General features: G+C 41.8%; 1 protein-coding gene across 2 annotated transcripts in view; it reads left to right on the top strand.

Annotated features, from left to right (window-relative positions):
- Positions 1 to 945: 945 nt before the first annotated feature.
- SLC17A5 (solute carrier family 17 member 5) overlaps positions 946 to 19,879 on the top strand; it is a 50,586-nt gene continuing 31,652 nt past the window's right edge. The window contains exon 1 of one of the 2 annotated variants that reach the window (XM_073675566.1): positions 946 to 1,223. In XM_073675566.1, coding sequence (XP_073531667.1) covers positions 1,124 to 1,223 — 100 coding nt within the window. In that variant the 5' untranslated portion in view covers positions 946 to 1,123. Of the gene's footprint in view, positions 1,224 to 18,838; positions 18,965 to 19,879 lie in introns of those variants that run through there. The other variant, XM_073675567.1, reaches the window with a different exon arrangement.

Genomic DNA, 19,879 nt, shown 5'->3' with positions numbered 1-19,879 from the left:
GCTTGTCTTCGCTTGCCGGCAGATCGCGGTGGACTGAAAAACCGGGGCTGACGTCATAGTCATGTGACGGCAGGTCCTTCAGTGTAGTGTACCGCGAGCTGCTGGCAAGCCAGGACGGAGCGAAGCAAGACTCCGGGGTCCATCAGAAGGTAAGTATAGATTTATTTGTTATTTTTTACCATTCTTTCGGTCACACTATATAAATCCATTCCAGTTGCATGGATTTATATAGTGTGACCAAGTTGTCAAGCACTTTCCAAGTGATGCTAAAATCGCTTGGAAAGCGCTTGAGGCTGTGTGCCCACGTAGCATTTTTCAAGCGTATATGCTGCGGAATTTCCGCAGCGTAAACGCTTGAAAAACGCATGTATATCCGCACCCCATGGTCCCCAATGGGATTCCGCAAGTTCTATGCACATGCTGCGGATTTTTCCGCAGCGTTTATGCCGCGTTCAAAAATCCGCAGCATGTCATTTAATTTTGCGTTTCCGCAAGCGGAATTGCCTTTGTCCAATGCATAAAAAACGCAAGGCAATTCCGCATGTGGAAAACGCATGATAAACGCGCGAAAAATGCGCAATAAACGCGTGCGGAATTCCGCATGCGTTTTTCCGGGAGAGGACTTGCATTTATGCAGCAGAAATTTTCTGCTTCATAAATGCAACGTGGGCACATAGCCTGACACCCGCATGCGGAAATGCAAGTGAAGAACGCTTCACATCCGCATGTCCCTGGCAGGAAAAACACCATGTACAATAAGCATGCGTTTTTTCTGCCAGGGAGATGCAGAAACGCTCAGGAAAAAATCGGGAGCATTTCTGCTTCATGGGCACATAGCCTAAGGGGCTAGCTGTGGTGTCACTGCACTGTGTTGCTATGGCGGCTGTTACCGTAGGCGCTGCCCTGTAATGTGAGGAAGATGCGGGCGCGTCACACACAGCTCTCTGGTCTCCTCAGTACAGAACGCCACCGCCTGCACCGCCCGCCTGAGGAAGTGGCCCGGAAGGAGGGGTCAGCAGGCACGAGGAGGAGTCTCCGGTGTTTGCGGGCTGCTGACTCAGACATGGGGTTCCTGAGCACGGGACTCGGCTGAGCTGTGACAGCACCCAGCTGCCGGCTCGCCATGAGGAGGTGGGGAAGTGACAGTGACGAGGACCGGAGCCCTCTGCTGGGAGAAGAAGATGAGGCGACCGGCAGCATCCAGCGCAGCCCTCCTGCCCGAGGTGAGAGCCGGCGGTGTGGTGTGTGCAGCCTGTGCCCTGGCATGGGATCAGCTGACTGTGACACGTGACGTGTGTGTGTATTTATACCGTATGTGTGTATGTATATGTGTCACATATATAGTGTGTGTATGTATCAGGGGCAGACCTATCATTAGTGCAGCCGCACAGATGTAAGCCGGCCCATTTCTACCTCCAAACAAAGTGGGTTCCTTTATTATGATGAGCTATTGGACTGTTAAGGGCCCATATACTGTTCTTGTACAGTATCTGTCTGTGTCTGCCATTGATATATTATACATGATGTGTATGTTGTTTGCCTGTGTCACATAATGTAATTGCTTCCTCATTCTGTGGCTACCTGGATCCTCCACGTTGGCACTTTGGCTTTTGTGTCACCTTTTGCTCTCCTGGCATAAACAATGTCATGTGACAACAGCCACTGATTGTTTTCACATGCTGTATCAGCAACCAATCACTGCTGCGATTGCATCCGAGAATTGGATTGCACGCACCGTACCCATATAAGTCTATGAGTGCGAGTGAAACATCGCACTGCACTCGGATATCATGCAAGTCCAGTGTGATTCCCATGGACGCCGGCAATGGAGGAGATGGAGAAATTACTTCTCCCTCTCCTCCGCAGCTATGCTGCAATCCTGTCAAGCAAGAGGACGAGAGCACTGACTCTCAGCTCACGCTTGCAGCAGAGCAGGAGCCAAGTGTCATTAGCATATCACATCCAATGCTCACATCAGATGCCATACGCTAGTGTGACTCCAACCTAAGGCTGTGTTCACATGCAGCATTTTTTTTTTTGTTACATTTTTTTGTACAGAGAAGAGCTGCGTTTTTTCCAGTACCAGCAAAAGCACAAGATTTCAGAAATGTCATGCACACACTTGTTTGTTTTTTTTCCTGCCTGAATTTGAGCCTTGCAGCGTTTTTAAAATCTGCAGCATGTCAATTCTGTCAGCGTTTTTGCAGCATTTTTTCACCCATAAAAAGTAATGAAAAAATTTGAGAAAAGCACTGCAAAAACCGCAACAATCGGGATTTGCAGCGTTTTTTTTTTTTTTTTATAAAGTTAGTTTTATTAAACATATACTGTAGGCAAATCGCACATTGAATCCACACCAAAAACACAGCAAAACCAACAAAGAAGGTTTTTTGCTGTAGAAAAAAATAAAATGATGCAAAAGCGCTGCGTGTGAACATAGCCTTATTTGTTTTACTTAAATTTTGAAGTTAATCCACATCACCTACTTTTTGAATTCTCTTTGACGTAGATTTCGAAGCAGTTCCGCTGTAAAATCAACATTAAAAAACTCCATGTGAACATTCCCTAAGCCAGGGTAGATTTAGATTGCCAGAGGAAGGGGCATGTCCCCGAAACGTTGCATCAAGACGGCGTGTTGTGTTACACACTAAAAATTCTTCCCACTACCTCCATCTCTATTTCCTCCGATGTATCATGTTTGATGTTTGTAAGATATGAGGATCTTCTATAGGATTCAGTCATTGTTGCCTTATCGTTTGCCGCATTTGGGTTTTGCTGTTTTTTGATGTTATAACGGAGGATTTGGAGATATCCTAGTTCATAAAGAGCAGTTTCCCCAAGAATGCAGTGGGGGTCTTTACATAGATTTTGTATTCACAAAAGTGTCGCATATGTATGATAAGGGCATGCCCACAACAGGCAAAAAGACTGGCCACAAATCCACCTTCAAATTTTGCTATTTTGTGCAAATCTGTGTAAAGCATGTGTAAATCCGTACTCATACAAGTGCTATCCATGTTTTTAACAAATTACACTCTGTAATAGTGTGTGGGGTAGTTCAAAAATCTGTGTTTTTTTTTTTTCTGCAGCAAAGCCTGATCTCTTGGCAGGAAAGAAGCTGCGTCAAAAACGCTGGTTTTGGTGCATTTTTCAGGATCCCAAAGTTCAGCTTTGGTTCCACCATAGAAGCATGTACACAGGTCACCAATGCAAGACATATGTGAAACCATATTAACCAGAATTTCAAATGTAACAGTAGGGGAAGGTGAATTGTTCAGGTATAGTTTTTCTAAAACATTGGCAGTGCATTGAGTTTGTAGGACACTATTTACTTTCACACTATTGTCTGCCATTCAGTTGCTCAGGGCATTGTTCAATTTCACACCTACCTGGGCCACAAGTATTGTTCAGTCTCACACCTAACTCAGCCAATGTTGTATACATCACTAATTCTATTAAACTGTTCTAATCCAAGCTGCCCTCTCAGGTGACCAAGACAAGATGGTAAAATCACAAAAATAAATGAGTTTCACATACTGTTGTACTTGCTTTTTTTCACTAAAAACGCAGCAAAACCTGATAGCTATGTTCACACTAGGCGTTTTTTCACTACCCGTTTCTTTCAATGGGTTAAAAGCGCTGAAAAAATGCTGAAAGAAGTGACATGCTCTATTGCACAAAAAACTGATCAAACAAAAACCAAGGAGTGTGCATGAGATTTCTGGAATCTCATAGACTTTGTTGATACTGTAAAACGCAGCTGAAAATTTGCATTAAAAAACCGATGAAAAAATGCAATGTGTGAACATAGCCTTAGAAACCTCCATCAATTTTTCTTTTTTTTTTACTTTTATTCAAGAAAAAACAATGAAATTCTGACCAATCTCCGTTTGTAGAAGCTGACACACTGACCAAACTCTGATGCTCTGATCAAAATCACTGAAACTTGGACCATTTTTTGTGTACTCAAAAAAAAAAAAAAATCCCTGACGTGTGATTGAGCCCTAACACTGAAGATTAGCAACAGAAATTAATTTGCAGATTTTAAAAGTTTTACTGCAGGTTATTTTCTGTGTGTTGGTTAAAAAAAAGAGGCATGATGATATTTGTTCATAGCATTTACAGCCTTTCAGATGAGATATCTGCTGTGAGTTTTCCATGTGCAAATCCAAACTGAAAATCCCAATCTACAGCAATCCTGCCACATGTGAAAATGTATGACGTTGTTTTTTACTTTTTTTGTTTGCCAATAGCTGACCATAATCTGTAATGACTCATTAATTTGGCCTATTTCATAAATATTTTTATGTATGTACATTTATTTCTATTTATCTATATATATTTAGCTCCAACTATACGTTAGAATATTTAGAAACCAGAACAAATGTCTTCATGTGTTTCACAACCATGTTGATAACAACTGACAACTGCACAGGAAATAGTCCAAAAAATACCTTGTAATTATTTGTGTCAAATTTTTGGAAGTTATCCCGTCTGCTTTCATCAGCTGCCCCATAAAGAATGAATGGAGCGGAGGAGTGCATGCTCAGTTTTGTCCCAATCAGAAGGGGCTGTCCAGAGCCTCATTCTCGGGATTTGTGGGGGATCCAGTGAGCAAGAATTTGTTCTCTATTCTATGCATAAGGGATAACTTACAAACTTGATATAAACCCTTTTAAATCAGGTCTTAGGCTATGTGCCCACGATGCAGAAATGCCTAGGATTTTTTCCTGAGCGTTTCTGTATCTTCCTGGCAGAAAAAAACGCATGCGGATTGTACATGCGGATTGTACATGCGTTTTTCATGCCAGGGACATGCGGAAATGAAGCGTTCTTCACTTGCATTTCCGCATTTTTAGCATCACTTGGAAAGTGCTTGACAACTAGGTCACACTATATAAATCCATGCAAACAGCATGGATTTATATAGTGTGACCCGAGAGAATGGTTAAAAAAAAAAAAAAAAAAAACTATACTGACCCAGGCTGTCTTGCTGCGCTCCTGTGCTGGCTGCCGGAAGATCGCGGTACGCTGTATTGAAAGACCTGCCGTCACATGACTGTGACGTCAGCGCAGGTCCTTCAGTCCAGCGCGGAAGGACAGGGAAGGAGTCCAAGGGCCGTCGGAAGGTGAATATAATCTTTATTTTTTAGTTTATTCTTTTTTTTACAGCTTTTAATGGTACCTGAGTGTGGAGGAGAGTCTCCTGTCCTCCACACCCGGGTACCATCCGCACATTAGAACGCGCCAATTACGCAAGTACAGATGCAGTCTTGCGGAATTGGCGCGTTCTAATGCAAGTCAATGGCGGAGAAAACGCAGCGCTTGCGCAAAATTAATGGACATGCTGCGGATTTTTGAGCGCAGCATAAACGCTGCGGAAAAATACGCAGCATGGGCATTGAAAGTGCGGAATTGCATTGGAGACCATGGGGGAAGGTTTACCAAGCGTTTCCCAAGCGTTTACGCTGCGGAAATTCCGCAGCGTAAACGCTTGAAAAACGCATCGTGGGCACACAGCCTTACAGAGATAACATTACATACATTTGACTCAGGTAATTAATCATTGACCTCAGCTAATGATCAGCCGCAGCAGTCTCGTGAATGATGTACTTGACATCATGTTTTCTTACCATTTCGTGTTCTTGGGCAAGTTTAAAATCCCCAACAACAACTTAAGAACATGGGGCAAAGTGTTCTCTTGCACAAGCAGGTTTTACTGTGTAAACAACCCAAAGCAAATCAGATCTGTTCCACGCAGCAGGAAGAATCTGTACATTTCTATCATACTTTAGCTGTAATGACAAATAAGCAAAAAAAAAAAATAATTTTACTTGGGCATGGTATTTAGCCCATCTGCTTAGTCAGTAATTATGATAATTACAGTACATAAAAATATAGTTGTCCAGTAGACGTCAAGTTTCGGAGGAATTGTTATTTTATAAGGGGAAATATAGCAATTGTGAAGGGTTTGTCAGAGTAGTGGACAACTCCTTTAAGGCTAGATTACTTTACACAAATTGAAATTGCTCTAAAAAAAACTATTAGCACCATAAATATTGCGTAGTTTGCAAATTAACTTTAAATCTCTGTTGGGCTGCGTGCCCACGTTGCGGATTACAAGCGTTTTTGATGCAGATTTTCCGCAGCGTAAACGCTTGTAAAACGCTTGTTAATCCGTCCCCCATGGTCCCCAATGAGAATCCGCAAGTTCTATGCCCATGCTGCGGATTTTTCCGCAGCGTTTATAAATCCGCAGCATGTTCATTAATTTTGCGTTTCCGCATGCGGAATTGCCTTATTCAACGCATGAAAAAACGCAAGGCAATTCCGTATGTCGAAAACGCGCGATAAACGCGTGCGGAATTCCGCATGCGTTTTTCCGGGAGAGGACATGCGGAAATGAAGCAGAAATTTTCTGCTTCATTTCCGCAACGTGGGCAAATAGCCTTGAAGAGAACAATTAAGCAAGACTGACAATTAATATGCCGTAGGCTTTCTATTGTATCCGTACTTCACTCTGTGCACACGGGGGCAGGAGCTGTGCACTTCTGCACACTTCTCTACCATCTTTTGAGTGATCGATGGGGACCCGGACCCAGAACCTCACCAATCTGCAGGCATGTAAACTGCCTGCAGAAAGTTTAGTTACTGTTTAAAGGGACCCTGTCAGCACAGAATGACTGTTCAAACCAAGTGCAGGCGCTCGGTGCATCAGGGCGGGGCCAAACATTTAACTACACCTTCCCACCTGCTTGGTTTTCCTGTATCTCTGCCCTTCTTTGGCTCTATGAAGCCAGAGCTGTCAATCAAACAAGAGGTGGAGCATATAGATAAAGGTAAAACAAGTAGGTGGGAGGGTGCACTTAAATGTTTGGCCACACCATGATACACTGAGCACCTGTACTTGGTTTGAATACTCATCCTGTGCTGACCGTCCCTTTAAGCATTAGGGATATCAATCTATCCTGTTAGGAAAGCATAAAGGTGAACCTCCGCCCACGGTGATGACTCATTGCCGCATATTTGTTTCACATTTGCGTGGCCATTGGCCCCCTACTGGTAGGGATAGGTTTTACAGTGTTGCCACACACTAAGCAATTGTGAATTTTACCTGCTTTGGAGCAAATGAAAGTGACAACGGGTGCATTGGAGTATCAACAGGTAGACAACCGCCCCAAAAGGAAGTGGTCTTGCAGATGGTAACCACAGATAATTGCTGTCTTATTCTTCCTGACTGATTTTTTTCTCTAGTTTTGCATGTTGTTAGTGTCCTTATAGAATGAGGCGGTACCAACAGCCCATTTCGGTTACACACATAGTCCAGCACATCCATACGATCACAAGAAGATATGCCATGTATCCCAGCAGTCTCAACGGCATAGAATATATGGGAAGTTACATGAGGAGAGCCAGATAGGTCCATAGAAGGGCAAAAACCCAGCAGCAGGACCGGTATCTGCTCATTTATGCAAGGAGGGCCAGGAAGAGCACTGACAGAACATAAAAAATGACCTCCAACCAGCTATTGGTGTGTATGTTTCTGATCAAACTAGTAGGACTTGCTCACACGAGTGTATAACACGGCCGAGTACTATGCAATGTTTTATCGGATAGCACTCGGCCCAATGTTATACTATGGGGCAGTGAAGATCTGCGATTATTTTCATTCTCATGCCGATTTTGGCATGAGGACACAATAGCAGCATGCTGTGAGTGCATCCGATGATTGGATCATGCGCATCCATACAAGTCTATGTCATCTGAGTGCAGTTCGATTTACGCCCACAGAGAGAGTGGAGAAGATGGAGATATTAAGTTCTCTGTCTTCTCCGCACCTGTGCTCTAAGCTGACACTCGAATCAAACTCTGACAGAGTCATGGGTTCCCTAGACAGTCTGTGTAGCTGCAAGAACACCATTTCCTGTTTCTTCAGGAGCATGCTTATTGTCAGGGTTTCATAAAGGCCTGTGGGGGCCATACAAACGAATGAGTCACATTGGATCCTCCTGCAATTTCAGTATTTTACTTTGATTTTCGTGTTGATTTATCAGTCTTCAATTCATTGATTTTGTTCTTAAAAGATCAAACAATTTACATCAGTAAAGATTTTCAACTTTTGTTCATTGATATCTGATATATAATTCTAGTGTTTCCCTATGTCTTTTTTTTTTTTTTGAGCAATGTACTTACACAGTTAAGGCCAAAAGTGTTGGCACCCTTGAAATTGTTCCAGAAAATGAAGTATTTCTCCCAGAAAATTAATGCAATTATACATGGTTTGTTATACACGTGTTTATTTCCTTTTGTGTATATTGGACCAACACAAAAAAAATATAAAAAAAGGCAAATTGGACATAATTTCACACAAGCCCCAAAAATGATCCGGACAAAATTGTTGCCACCCTCAACTTAATATTTGGTTGCACCCCCTTTGGAATAAATAACTACAAACAATTTCTACCTATAACCACCAACAAGCTTCTTGCTGTCAAGTGTTCAATGGGATTTAGATCTGGACCCATTGCTGGCCGCTTCAGAACGCTTTCCCCAGCGCTTTGTTTCTATCCGTTTCTGGGGATTCTTAAAGTACGTTTGGGGTCATTGTCCTGTTGGAAGGCCCATGTAAGACTCAAACCCAGCTTTCTGACACTGGACACTACATTGCTTTCCAAACTCCTTTGGTAATCTTCAGATTTCATGATGCCTTGCACACGATGAAGGTACTCAGTGCCAGAGGCAGCAAAACAACCCCAAAACTTCTTTTAGCCTCCACCATATTTGACTGTAGGTACTATCTTTTCTTTGTAGGCCTCATTCCGTTTTCTGGAAACAGTAAAATGATGTGCTCTACCAAAAAGCTCTATCTTGGTCTCATCTGTCTACAAGACACTTTCCCAGAAGGATTTTGGCTTACTCGCATACATTTTGGCAAACTGCAGTCTAGGTTTTTTATGTCTCTGTGTCAGCAGTGGGGTCCTCCTGAGTCTCCTGCCATAGTGTTTCATTTAATTCTAACGTGGACGGATAGCTCGCACAGACACTGATGCACCCTGAGCCTGCAGGACAGCTTGAATTTCTTTGGAACTTGATTGGGGCGGCTTATCCACCATCCAGACTATCTTGCATTGCAACCTTTCATCAATTTTTCTCTGCCGTCCATATTCAGGGAGATTAGCTACAGTGCCATGGGTTATAAACTTCTTGATTATGTTGCGCACAGTGGACAAAGGAACATCAGATCTCTGGAGATGGACTCGCAACCTTGAGATTAATATTTTTCAACAGTTTTGGTTTTCAAGGCCTCAGACAGTTCTCTTCTCCTCTTTCTGTTCACCATGCTTATTGTCGCACACATAGACACACATTACAAAGGTTGAGTCAACTTCTCCCCTTTTTATGTGTTTTCAGGTGTGAGATTCATATTGCCCACACCTGTTACTTGCCACATGTGAGTTTGAATGAGCATCACATGCTTGAAATAAAGTTGTTTACCCTAAATTTTTGAAAGGTGTCAACAACTTTGTCCAACCCATTTTGGCGATTTTGTGTGAAATTTGTTAGAACCTTGCTCTTAGGTTTTTTCCTTTGCTGGTCACATGACCTTGTTGGCCTATTTAATCCTGCTCCGCCCTTCTGGCTTTGCTGGACTTCATTGTATAACTACTTTCTAACTAGCCTGTGCTCTGTATCTAACTCTGTTAGTTTGCTTGGTCTACGGACCTCTATGTTCTATATATTTTGTTTGTTCGTCTGTCTGCTACTATTTCTGTTAGGAGGTGTCCCATATTCCTCCCAGTCCTTAGTACTTGTAGGGATTCCTTCCCCACATCTATAGGTCTCCGTACAGACTAGCTTAGGACTTTAGCAGGTCTGATCGCAGGATCAGGTTCCCTGTTACATCGTAGGGATTCAGCTGAGTTCTATCGTAGGGACAGATCTCCTCTCTTTCCTTAGCTCTGGTAGCAGAACATAACAGTAAGTCCAGCCTGCAAATTCTCTAAGGAAAGATTTTTCTGTTCCATCATGGTGTCGGTTCAGGATTTGGCTCATCGCCTGCAGGGACTCTCTCTGGAGGTGGCCGAGCTCCGTCAGCACGTGAGTAACTGTCCTGGAGCACATTTCTTGGAGCCTAAGGTATGTTTGCCGGATTTATTTTTTGGTGAACACCGAGAATTTTTTTCATTTAAAAATGCTTGCTTATTGTATTTTCGTTTGAGACCCAAGTCCTCTGGGGATGAATCCCAGCGCATAGGGTTCATAATGTCACTTTTGCGCAAAGAGCCTCAGGAGTGGGCCTTTTCTTTGCAACCTAGTGATACATGCTTCAGATCATTGGATAGTTTTTTTTCTGCTTTGGGGCTATTATATGATGATCCTGACCGTGTCGCATCAGCTGAGACTGAGTTGAGACGTTTGAAACAGGGATCAGGTAATGTGGAAAAATATTGTACTCATTTCCGTCGATGGTCTACTCAAACAGGGTGGAACGATTCTGCTCTGAAAAGTCTATTTCTTGCTGGGCTCAATGAAAGGGTTAAAGACCTGCTAATTGCTTATCCTACACCTGAAGATTTGCAACAGGCTATGCAATTAGCTATACGGGTGGATAGGAGACTGCGTGCAAGGGTTAATGAGAGCAAATCCTCTGCTATGTCAGTTTCTGGTTATGAGAATGTGTGTACTAACAGTGGTGAACCGATGGAGATTGGATCGGTGGCACCTCGCTCTCAAGAAAAAGACCGTAGATTTTTTGAAGGCTTGTGTTTCTATTGCGGAAAATCTGGTCATTTGATTAAAGGCTGTGAGCTTCGTATGAAGAAAGAAAAAAAAATGGTCAGTCATGCCCGTATTGCCTGTTTAAATTCCAAGGGTGTATTTTTAGCTGCTTCCACGATTGCTCAGGAAAAATTAATGGAATTTCGGGTGTTTGTCGATTGTGGGTCTACTCTGAATGTAATTGATGGGGAATTCTTGGAAAGACTCAATTTAAAACCCGAACCTTTATCATCCCCCATTGCTGTGGTTTCTGTGGATGGTTCCCCTTTGAAGAATATTACTCTCAAGGTCTGTGAATTTCCTCTCACTATTAATGGTGTTCACCATGAGAAATTGGATTTGGTAGTTTTGAATAACTTGCCTTCTCCAGTAATATTGGGATTGCCCTGGTTAAAATTTCACAATCCTGTACTGGATTGGTCTACCAGTGAAATTAAATCCTGGAGCCATAAATGTTATGACAAGTGTTGTAACGGGCGTATTGCAGCTTTGGATAGGGGAGAATTGCCTGTTCCTATTCAGGATTTTTGGAGAGTTTTTTCTGAGAAGGAATCGCAGGTTTTGCCTCCCCATAGAGACTATGATTGTTCTATTGAATTTGTCCCTGGAGCGACTCTTCCTAAAAGTCGTTTATTTAACCTTACTATTCCTGAGAGGAAGGCTTTGGAGGAATACATACAGACAAGTTTGGCCGCCGGTCACATTAGGCCTTCTAAGTCTCCTGTGGCGGTTGGATTTTTTTTTGTAAAAAAAAAGGACGGCGGTTTACGTCCTTGTCTGGATTTTCGTGAGATTAACAAAATTACTGTACGCAATCCTTACCCACTGCCATTGATTCCTGATTTATTTAACCAGTTAATGGGGGCCAAGTGGTTCTCTAAAATTGACCTTAAGGGGGCATACAATCTGTTGCGCATGAAGGAGGGTGACGAATGGAAGACTGCTTTTAACACTCCTGTGGGTCATTTTGAGAATCTGGTTATGCCTTTTGGTCTTACTAATGCTCCTGCATTTTTTCAGAATCTTATTAATGACATCCTTAGACCTTTGATCGGCAAAAATGTGGTTGTGTATTTGGATGACATTTTGATTTATTCGCCGGATCTGGAGTCTCATTGGCGGAGCGTACGTGAGGTATTACAGTTGTTAATGGACAATTCGCTTTTTGCTAAGCTGGAGAAATGTGAGTTCGCTGTACAGAGAATTAGTTTTTTGGGTTACATTATCTCCAGCGAAGGTTTTGAGATGGACCCGGTTAAAGTTCAAGCTGTACAGGAATGGCCTAGGCCTATTGGTTTGAAATCGATACAGAGGTTTTTAGGTTTCGCCAATTATTACAGAAAATTCATAAAAAAAATTTCTAGTATTGTCAAACCTCTGACCGATCTCACCAGGAAAGGTGCTGATGCGGTTCAGTGGTCTTCTGAGGCTATTGAAGCTTTTGTGTATCTCAAGGAGAGGTTCACCTCTGCTCCCATCCTTATGCAGCCTGATGTGACTAAGCCGTTTTTGGTTGAGGTTGATGCTTCCTCTGTGGGGGTTGGCGCAGTATTGTCTCAGGATAACGGGGATGGATTACATCCCTGTGCCTTTTTTTCAAAAAAATTTTCGGAGACTGAACTGAATTACGATATTGGTAATCGGGAATTATTGGCTATTAAACTCGCATTTGAACACTGGCGCCACTTCTTGGAAGGTGCGGAATTTCCCGTTCAGGTTCTTACGGATCATAAAAATCTGATATATCTTGATGCTGCCAAGCGCTTGAATGCCCGTCAGGCTAGGTGGGCACTGTTTTTCTCGTGGTTTAATTTCTCCGTTACTTACATCCCTGGTACTAAGAATGTTAAGGCGGATGCCTTGTCTCGCAGTTTTTCTCCCATAGTCGGTGCTGAGAAAGAGGAGAACATTTTACAAGAAGGTGTTGTGATAGCTGCTTTGGACTCCGTTTTGGAAGATGAGATTCTTAAAGCACAGGAGAATGCCCCATCTAACACTCCTCATGGGAGGTTGTTTGTGCCTGGGACCTTTAGGAGAGATTTGTTTGTTGAGTGTCACGAATCTCGGTTGGCAGGTCATCCCGGAATCTCTGAGACCAAGAGACTGGTGGGTCGCAGTTTTTGGTGGCCTGGATGGCAGAAGGAAGTCATTAAGTGGGTGCGTCAATGTACTATATGTGCTAGATCTAAGTCCTCACATACTCCTGCTGCGGGGTTGCTTTGTCCTTTGGAGGTTCCCAGTGCTCCTTGGACACATTTGGCTATGGACTTTATAACTGACCTTCCCCCCTCTGAGGGTTTTACTGTCATCTGGGTGGTCGTGGACCGTTTTAGCAAGATGTGTCACTTGGTTCCCTTCGTCAGACTGCCCTGCGCTAAAACTCTCGCTAAGGCCTTTGTCAAGGAAATTGTCAGACTTCATGGCGTTCCTACTGACATTGTTTCTGATAGGGGTCCTCAGTTCGTGGCTCGTTTTTGGCGTGCCTTTTGTGACAGGTTGGGAGTTCATTTATCGTTCTCGTCCGGATATCATCCTGAATCTAATGGCCAGACAGAAAGGAAAAACCAGGATGTTGAGCAGTTCTTGCGCTGTTTTGTGGCAGACAATCAAGAGGGGTGGTCTGAGTTTCTGCCACTTGCTGAATTTGCTCTGAACAATCATACATCTTCTTCTGCTGGTTGTTCGCCTTTTTTTTTGTTGTTCTGGGAGACATCCGTCGTTTGGGTCGTTCTCCAAGTTGGGATCTGCCGTGCCTGAGGAGGAGAATTTTTTCGGTGATTTGGAGAGAGTTTGGACGGATGTGCGTGGTAATCTTCAGGAGGCCAACAGAAAATCTAAAGACTACTTTGATAGGAAACGACAGGAGGTTTTGTTCGCTGTTGGTGACATGGTTTGGTTGTCCTCTAGGAATCTGCGGTTGAGGATTCCTTCTAAGAAATTGGGTCCCAAGTTTGTAGGGCCCTTTAAGGTGCTTCAGGTTGTCAACCAATCTGCTGTTAGGTTGGAGGTTCCTACCTCCTGGAGAATTAATCCGGTATTTCATGTCTCTCTGTTAAAAAAAGCTGTTGTGTCGGATGGTGACGCCTCTGCCTCTGTTCCTCCGGTGGTGGAGGACGGGGAATATGAAATTTCTCGCATCCTTAACTCTAGACGGTATAGAGGTAGTTTGCAGTATCTTGTGGCCTGGAAAGGTTTCGGACCCGAGGATAACTCTTGGGTGAGGTCAGATGATGTTTCCGCGTCCAGACTTATCAGAGCGTTTCACAGGAGATTTCCTGATAAGCCTGGTCCTAGGGGATCCGGAGGATCCTCTTAGAAGGGGGGGTACTGTTAGAACCTTGCTCTTAGGTTTTTTCCTTTGCTGGTCACATGACCTTGTTGGCCTATTTAATCCTGCTCCGCCCTTCTGGCTTTGCTGGACTTCATTGTATAACTACTTTCTAGCTAGCCTGTGCTCTGTATCTAACTCTGTTAGTTTGCTTGGTCTACGGACCTCTATGTTCTATATATTTTGTTTGTTCGTCTGTCTGCTACTATTTCTGTTAGGAGGTGTCCCATATTCCTCCCAGTCCTTAGTACTTGTAGGGATTCCTTCCCCACATCTATAGGTCTCCGTACAGACTAGCTTAGGACTTTAGCAGGTCTGATCGCAGGATCAGGTTCCCTGTTACATCGTAGGGATTCAGCTGAGTTCTATCGTAGGGACAGATCTCTCTTTCCTTAGCTCTGGTAGCAGAACATAACAAAATTATGCCCAATTTGCTTTTTTTTTTTTCTTATGTGTTGTTCCAATACACGCAAAGGAAACAAACGTGTATAATAAAACATATGTAATTGCAATTATTTTCTGGGAGAAATACTTCATATTCTGGAACAATTTCAAGGGTCCCAACACTTTCAGCCGTGACTGTATGGGTATTATGCATACGTCAATGGAGAATTTCCAATGATGTGAATTAGAAACATGTGTTTTCTACATTTTCCTATGTTTATAGAATAACACATTCATTATAATCTTACTATTATTTGCAATGTCTCACAGACATCACTGGCTTCCTGCGTCATAAGAAAATACAATAAAGTCATCTGCAATTTCTCGTAATCCATGCTTTTTCTTTCATTTAGATGAATCCTGTGATTTTGTAGAGCAGATGATAATTCTTTATCAAAATGTAATTGACTGACACAATTAGGGTACAACCAAACATAGTATCCAACTTTTCGCCTCGTTTACACTGGGTTTCCTTTTATTCGCTGGTCTTTATCGTCTGGTGGATTATTTGATCACTCCATTTAGTCAGACAGCACAGTATTTTTATGTGTGCCATTTTTGTTAATAGAAGAGTTGTCCCTATAGCAAACTGCTTTTTGCATAGAGCAACATCTGATGAGAGATCCGTTGTAAATGGGTTGTCCACATTTGGCACGAAAGCCAATTACATATATTTATATAAAAAAAACAAAAATAAAAAAAAATAAAAAGTACACATTTGGTACTGCCGCGACTGTAACAACCCGAAGTATAAAATTGTCACACTAGTTAACCACATCAGTGAACACTGTAAAAAAAATAAATAAAAAACGAGGCAAAAAAATGCTTTTTCATCATATCGCTGAACAAAAAAAGAAATAAAACACCATCAAAAATTTGAATGTAAATAAAAATGATACAGCTGGAAACGTCATCTTGTCCCGCAAAAAAAACAAGCCGCCATACAGCTCGGTCAGCCGAGAAATAAAAAAGTTATAGCTCTCAGAATAAAGCATTGCAAAATTAATTATTTTTTCTTAAAAAAAAAAAAAAAAAACATGAAAAAAAAAATTACAGAAATGTGGTATAGCTGTAATCATACTGACCTGAAGAATAACGTTGTCTTATCACTTTTACCACCTGGGGAACAGCATAAAAAAGACCCAAAAAACAAATTCTTGAACTGCTGGTTTCTGTTCATTCTGCCTCACAAAAATACAAAGCAATCAAAAAAATGTGCCCGAAAATGGTACAAATAAAAACATCAACTCATCCCGCAAAAAATAATCCCTCACATGACTCTTGGCAGAAACATAGAAAAATTATAATTTTCAAAATATGGTGATGCAAAAACAAACAAAAAAAAGCGTATTTTGGTGTGTGATAGCAGCTGAGCATAAAAAAAAATATATAAATCTGGTATCGCTGTAATTGCACTGACCCGAAGAATAAAGTCGCCTTATCACCGCTGAACAGAGTCCAGAGTAACTCTGCTGGATCTTTATAGTGAATGGATCCCTCTGAGATTTCATCTGAATCATGTCACTCAGAGATTTCGATTAAAACCCCGATGAAAGTGCTCAGCGTAGAGTGCAGGATAAATGTGATCCAAAATGTTATGTAAAATGTTCCCAATAAAAGCTTCAACTCAATCCACAAAAAAGCAAGTCCCCACTCAGGTCCATCATCAGTCATTGGAAATATAGGGGACTTCCACATAGCTGGTAACACAAAGGCTCTGGAAAAGCGCTATGGCTCCTCGCCCCCAAAAGAAATTCAGCAAATTCTACACTCCCAAATCCTAATGCCATTCTTCCTTCTGAGCCCCAGTGTGCCTAAACTGCAGTTAGCATGCAAGTTTGGCATTTCTGTAGTGATCAGACTGCCTAATTTATGGGGGGGATCTATGTCTCCAGAAGCACAAGCTGGGCACAATGTATGGACACTACAAGAGCAGATTTGCAATTTTCACTCAGCAACATCCTCTGCTGCTTGTTTCTGGAAAACACCCATGGAGTCAAAATTGTGACTTCAACTGTAGATAAATTCCCAGTTTTCTGCTCATCTGACACTTAGGGGCTTCTGTATATGATGGAGACTGCAAACTATTCTATGATAATTCTCCAAGAGTCAAATAGCGCTCCTTCCCTTCCGAGTCTCGCCGTATGGCTAAGCAGTACTGTACAGCCACATATGGGGTATTTCTATATTCAGCAAATATTGTGACAAATTTTGGTGCCATTTTTCCCCATTTCCCCACGTGAAAATGTAAAATCTGGGGCTAAAACAAAATTTATGTGGTAAAAATGTAATTATCTTTTTTCACCACCCAATCGTATAAAATTCTGTGAAACACTCGTGGTGTCAATATGATCACTGCAACCTTAGATGAATTTGATGAGAGGTTTTTAAAATGGGTCACTTATGAGGGATCTGGTGTTCTGGCACCTCAGGGGCTCTGCCAATGTGACATGGTACCCGCAAACTCTAACAAAATATGCATTATAATATGGCTCCTTACCTTCTAAGCTTTGCACTGTGCCTCAAATGTAGTTTTCTACCACATACCGGGTATTGGCGTGCTCAAGAGAAGTTGCGTGACAAATTGTAATGTTTATGATCTCCTATTACCCGTTCTGAAAATTAAAAACTTGGGGCCAAAGCAATATTTTTGTGGGAAAAAAAAATAATTTTCCATTTACTCAGCCCAATGTTATACAATTTTGTAAACTGCTTGAGATTTAAAGGGGTTGTCCACTACTTACATTGATGCCCTATTTGTAGGATAGGGCATCAATGTATGATCGGCCAGGGTCCCGCACCCGGCACCCCCGCCGATCAGCTGTTCTGGCGGCCGGCCAGAAGTGCTCACCTTTTCTTCTCCGCCGTCAAGTGGTAGTGGCCATCGCAGTGTACTGCAGATCCACCTCCCATTCAATTGAATAGCCCCGCAGTTTAGCACTTTCAGCCGCCGGCACTGGTAACAGCTGATCGGTGGGGGTGTCGCGTGCAGGACCCCGGCCGATCATACATTGATGCCCTATCCTACAAATAGGGCATCAATGTAAAAGTAGTGGACAACTTCTTTAAAAATGCTCATTACACCCCTAGATGAATTCCTCAAGAGTTGTAGTTTCCAAAGGGGGTCACTTGTAGGGGTTTCTGTTGTTTTTGCATGTCAGGAGGTCTTCAAATGTTACATGGCATGTACAATATATTCCAGCCAAAATGGCGCTCCCAAATTCAAATGTCGCTCCTTCCCTTCTGAGCCCTGTAGTTTTACATTACATATGGGGTATCTGTGTACTCAGAAGCAATTGCACAACAAATTATACAGTCCATTTTTTCCTGTTACCCTTGTGAAAATGCAAAATGTGGGGCTAAAGCAAGATTTTTGTGAGAAAAAAAACAATTTTCATTGTTTCCTTCCAACTTGCTGTAATTCCTGTGAAACACCTGAGGGGTTAATAAACTTGTTGAGTGTGGTTTTGAGCACTTTGAGGATTGCAGTTTTTAGAATGGTGTCACTTTTGGTTATTTTTCTGTCATATAGGCCCCTGAAAGTTACTTCAAATGTGATGTGGTCCCTAAAAAAAAAAAATAGTTTTTGGAAATTTTTGTTGGAAAAACGAGAAATCGCTGATAAACTTTTAATCCTTCTAACTTCCTATCAAAAACAAATTATGTTTAAAAAACGATGCAAATGTAAAGTAGACACGTGGGAAATGTTATTTATTACCTATTTTGTGTGACATAACTCTCTGGTTTAAAAATAAAAATGTTGAAAATTGCAAAATTTTTGCCAAATTTGCGATATTTTTACCAATAAATGCAAAAAATATCGACCTAAATCTACCAATAACATAAAGTACAACATGTCACAAAAAAAAAAAAAAACAATCTCAGAATTTCTGGGATTCGTTGAAGTGTTCCAGAGTTATTACCACATAAAGTGACACTCGTCAGAATTGTAAAATTTGACTTGGTCAGGAAGTTGAAATCAGGGTGGTGGGGGAGGTGTTAAAAACACATTCCCACCTGCTGGTTTTCAATTTATGTGAATAAAATAAGGGGGGTGTGGAGATGGGGACAACAAGCAAGTTGGAAGGTGTATGTAAATGTTTGACCCCAGCCATAAAGCACCAAGCAGGCGTGACTTTGTTTGAACAATCATTCTGTGCTGACAGTCCCTAACTTTATCATTCACATATAGAAAAAAGTCAGTTTGACTCACGTTTTCATGTCTTTAAGCCGTAATTCATATTTCATTATCCTTTAAGATAAACCAGACCTGCAGGTTTCTCTTTTTAATTAGCTTCTCAGTTCCTCTGCAACATCCAGCCCATTGCTAACAATTAGCTAGTGGAATGAAACCAGTAAAGTATTCAGTTAGCAGATGCTGCGCCCATATGATCGTCTGCAAGAACCAAAACAGTAAGACAAAATTATTTTGTTCTTTTATAATGGCAATTTTTTTTTAGTTTTCCTGCATTGTCTGGAGTAGTGGACTGCAACTTTTTGTGTGTGTACATAGACTTTTTTTTGCCTTGAGTCCTGCTTGTTAGATGTAGATTGAAAGGCTATGTACATATTTAGGTGGTTTTTTTTCTTAAAATGCAAGAATTTTCACCTGAAAATCATTTTATAATTGTCTTTTATTAAAACATTATCCTGATTTTAGTTGCGGCAGCTTCCCAGTATGATGGTATATAGCAAAATGCTGTTCACAGGCAAATCCAGCAGATGGCTCATCTGATGGCTGCGACTCCAGTGGCTCTTGTGTCCTCATAGTGATTATGGGCAGCCTAGATGGACCATGCTCGTCTTTATGGTCTTATGTTTACACCCCATTTTACTGAATGTCCTTAGGCTTGTCAGCACTAATATTCGTACTGTTACTTCTTGAACAGCATTTATTAACAATGTCTGATTATTTGGTATGTGGAAAAATGCAGACATTTATGCCAAGTTTACTATGAATATACAGAACTCATTCATATTATATGAAAATGTATATTTTTAAGGACAGGTTTTTAAAAATGAGCCTGAATAAATGTTTAGTGTTTGTTGCTCTGTTAAAAATGTATGCCCACTCCTGAATACCGTTTATTTTTACTCAACTCTACAAAAATACACAAGACCCTATTGTTGTTAGCCCATGGCCACCGAACCAGAGCTCTGTGACCTCCTTTTTCCTGGCAGCATTCTAGGGGGCTTTTCTGATTAATGGGACCGGAATGACGTCATGTGTGCGTCACGATGATGACGTCCTCCTGAGCCTTCTAATCAGAAGAGGCATGTTGGAGGAGTCTCACAGGCCTCTGATTTGGCAGCCGCAGACTACCGATG

This window comes from Phyllobates terribilis, unplaced genomic scaffold, assembly GCF_046119375.1.
Source record: "Phyllobates terribilis strain yellow unplaced genomic scaffold, ASM4611937v1 Scaffold_3__8_contigs__length_932513732, whole genome shotgun sequence".
NCBI classification, from domain to species: domain Eukaryota; kingdom Metazoa; phylum Chordata; class Amphibia; order Anura; family Dendrobatidae; genus Phyllobates; species Phyllobates terribilis.
The sequence above is the reverse complement of the archived record's forward strand: the minus strand, read 5'-3'. Positions and strand labels throughout refer to the sequence as shown.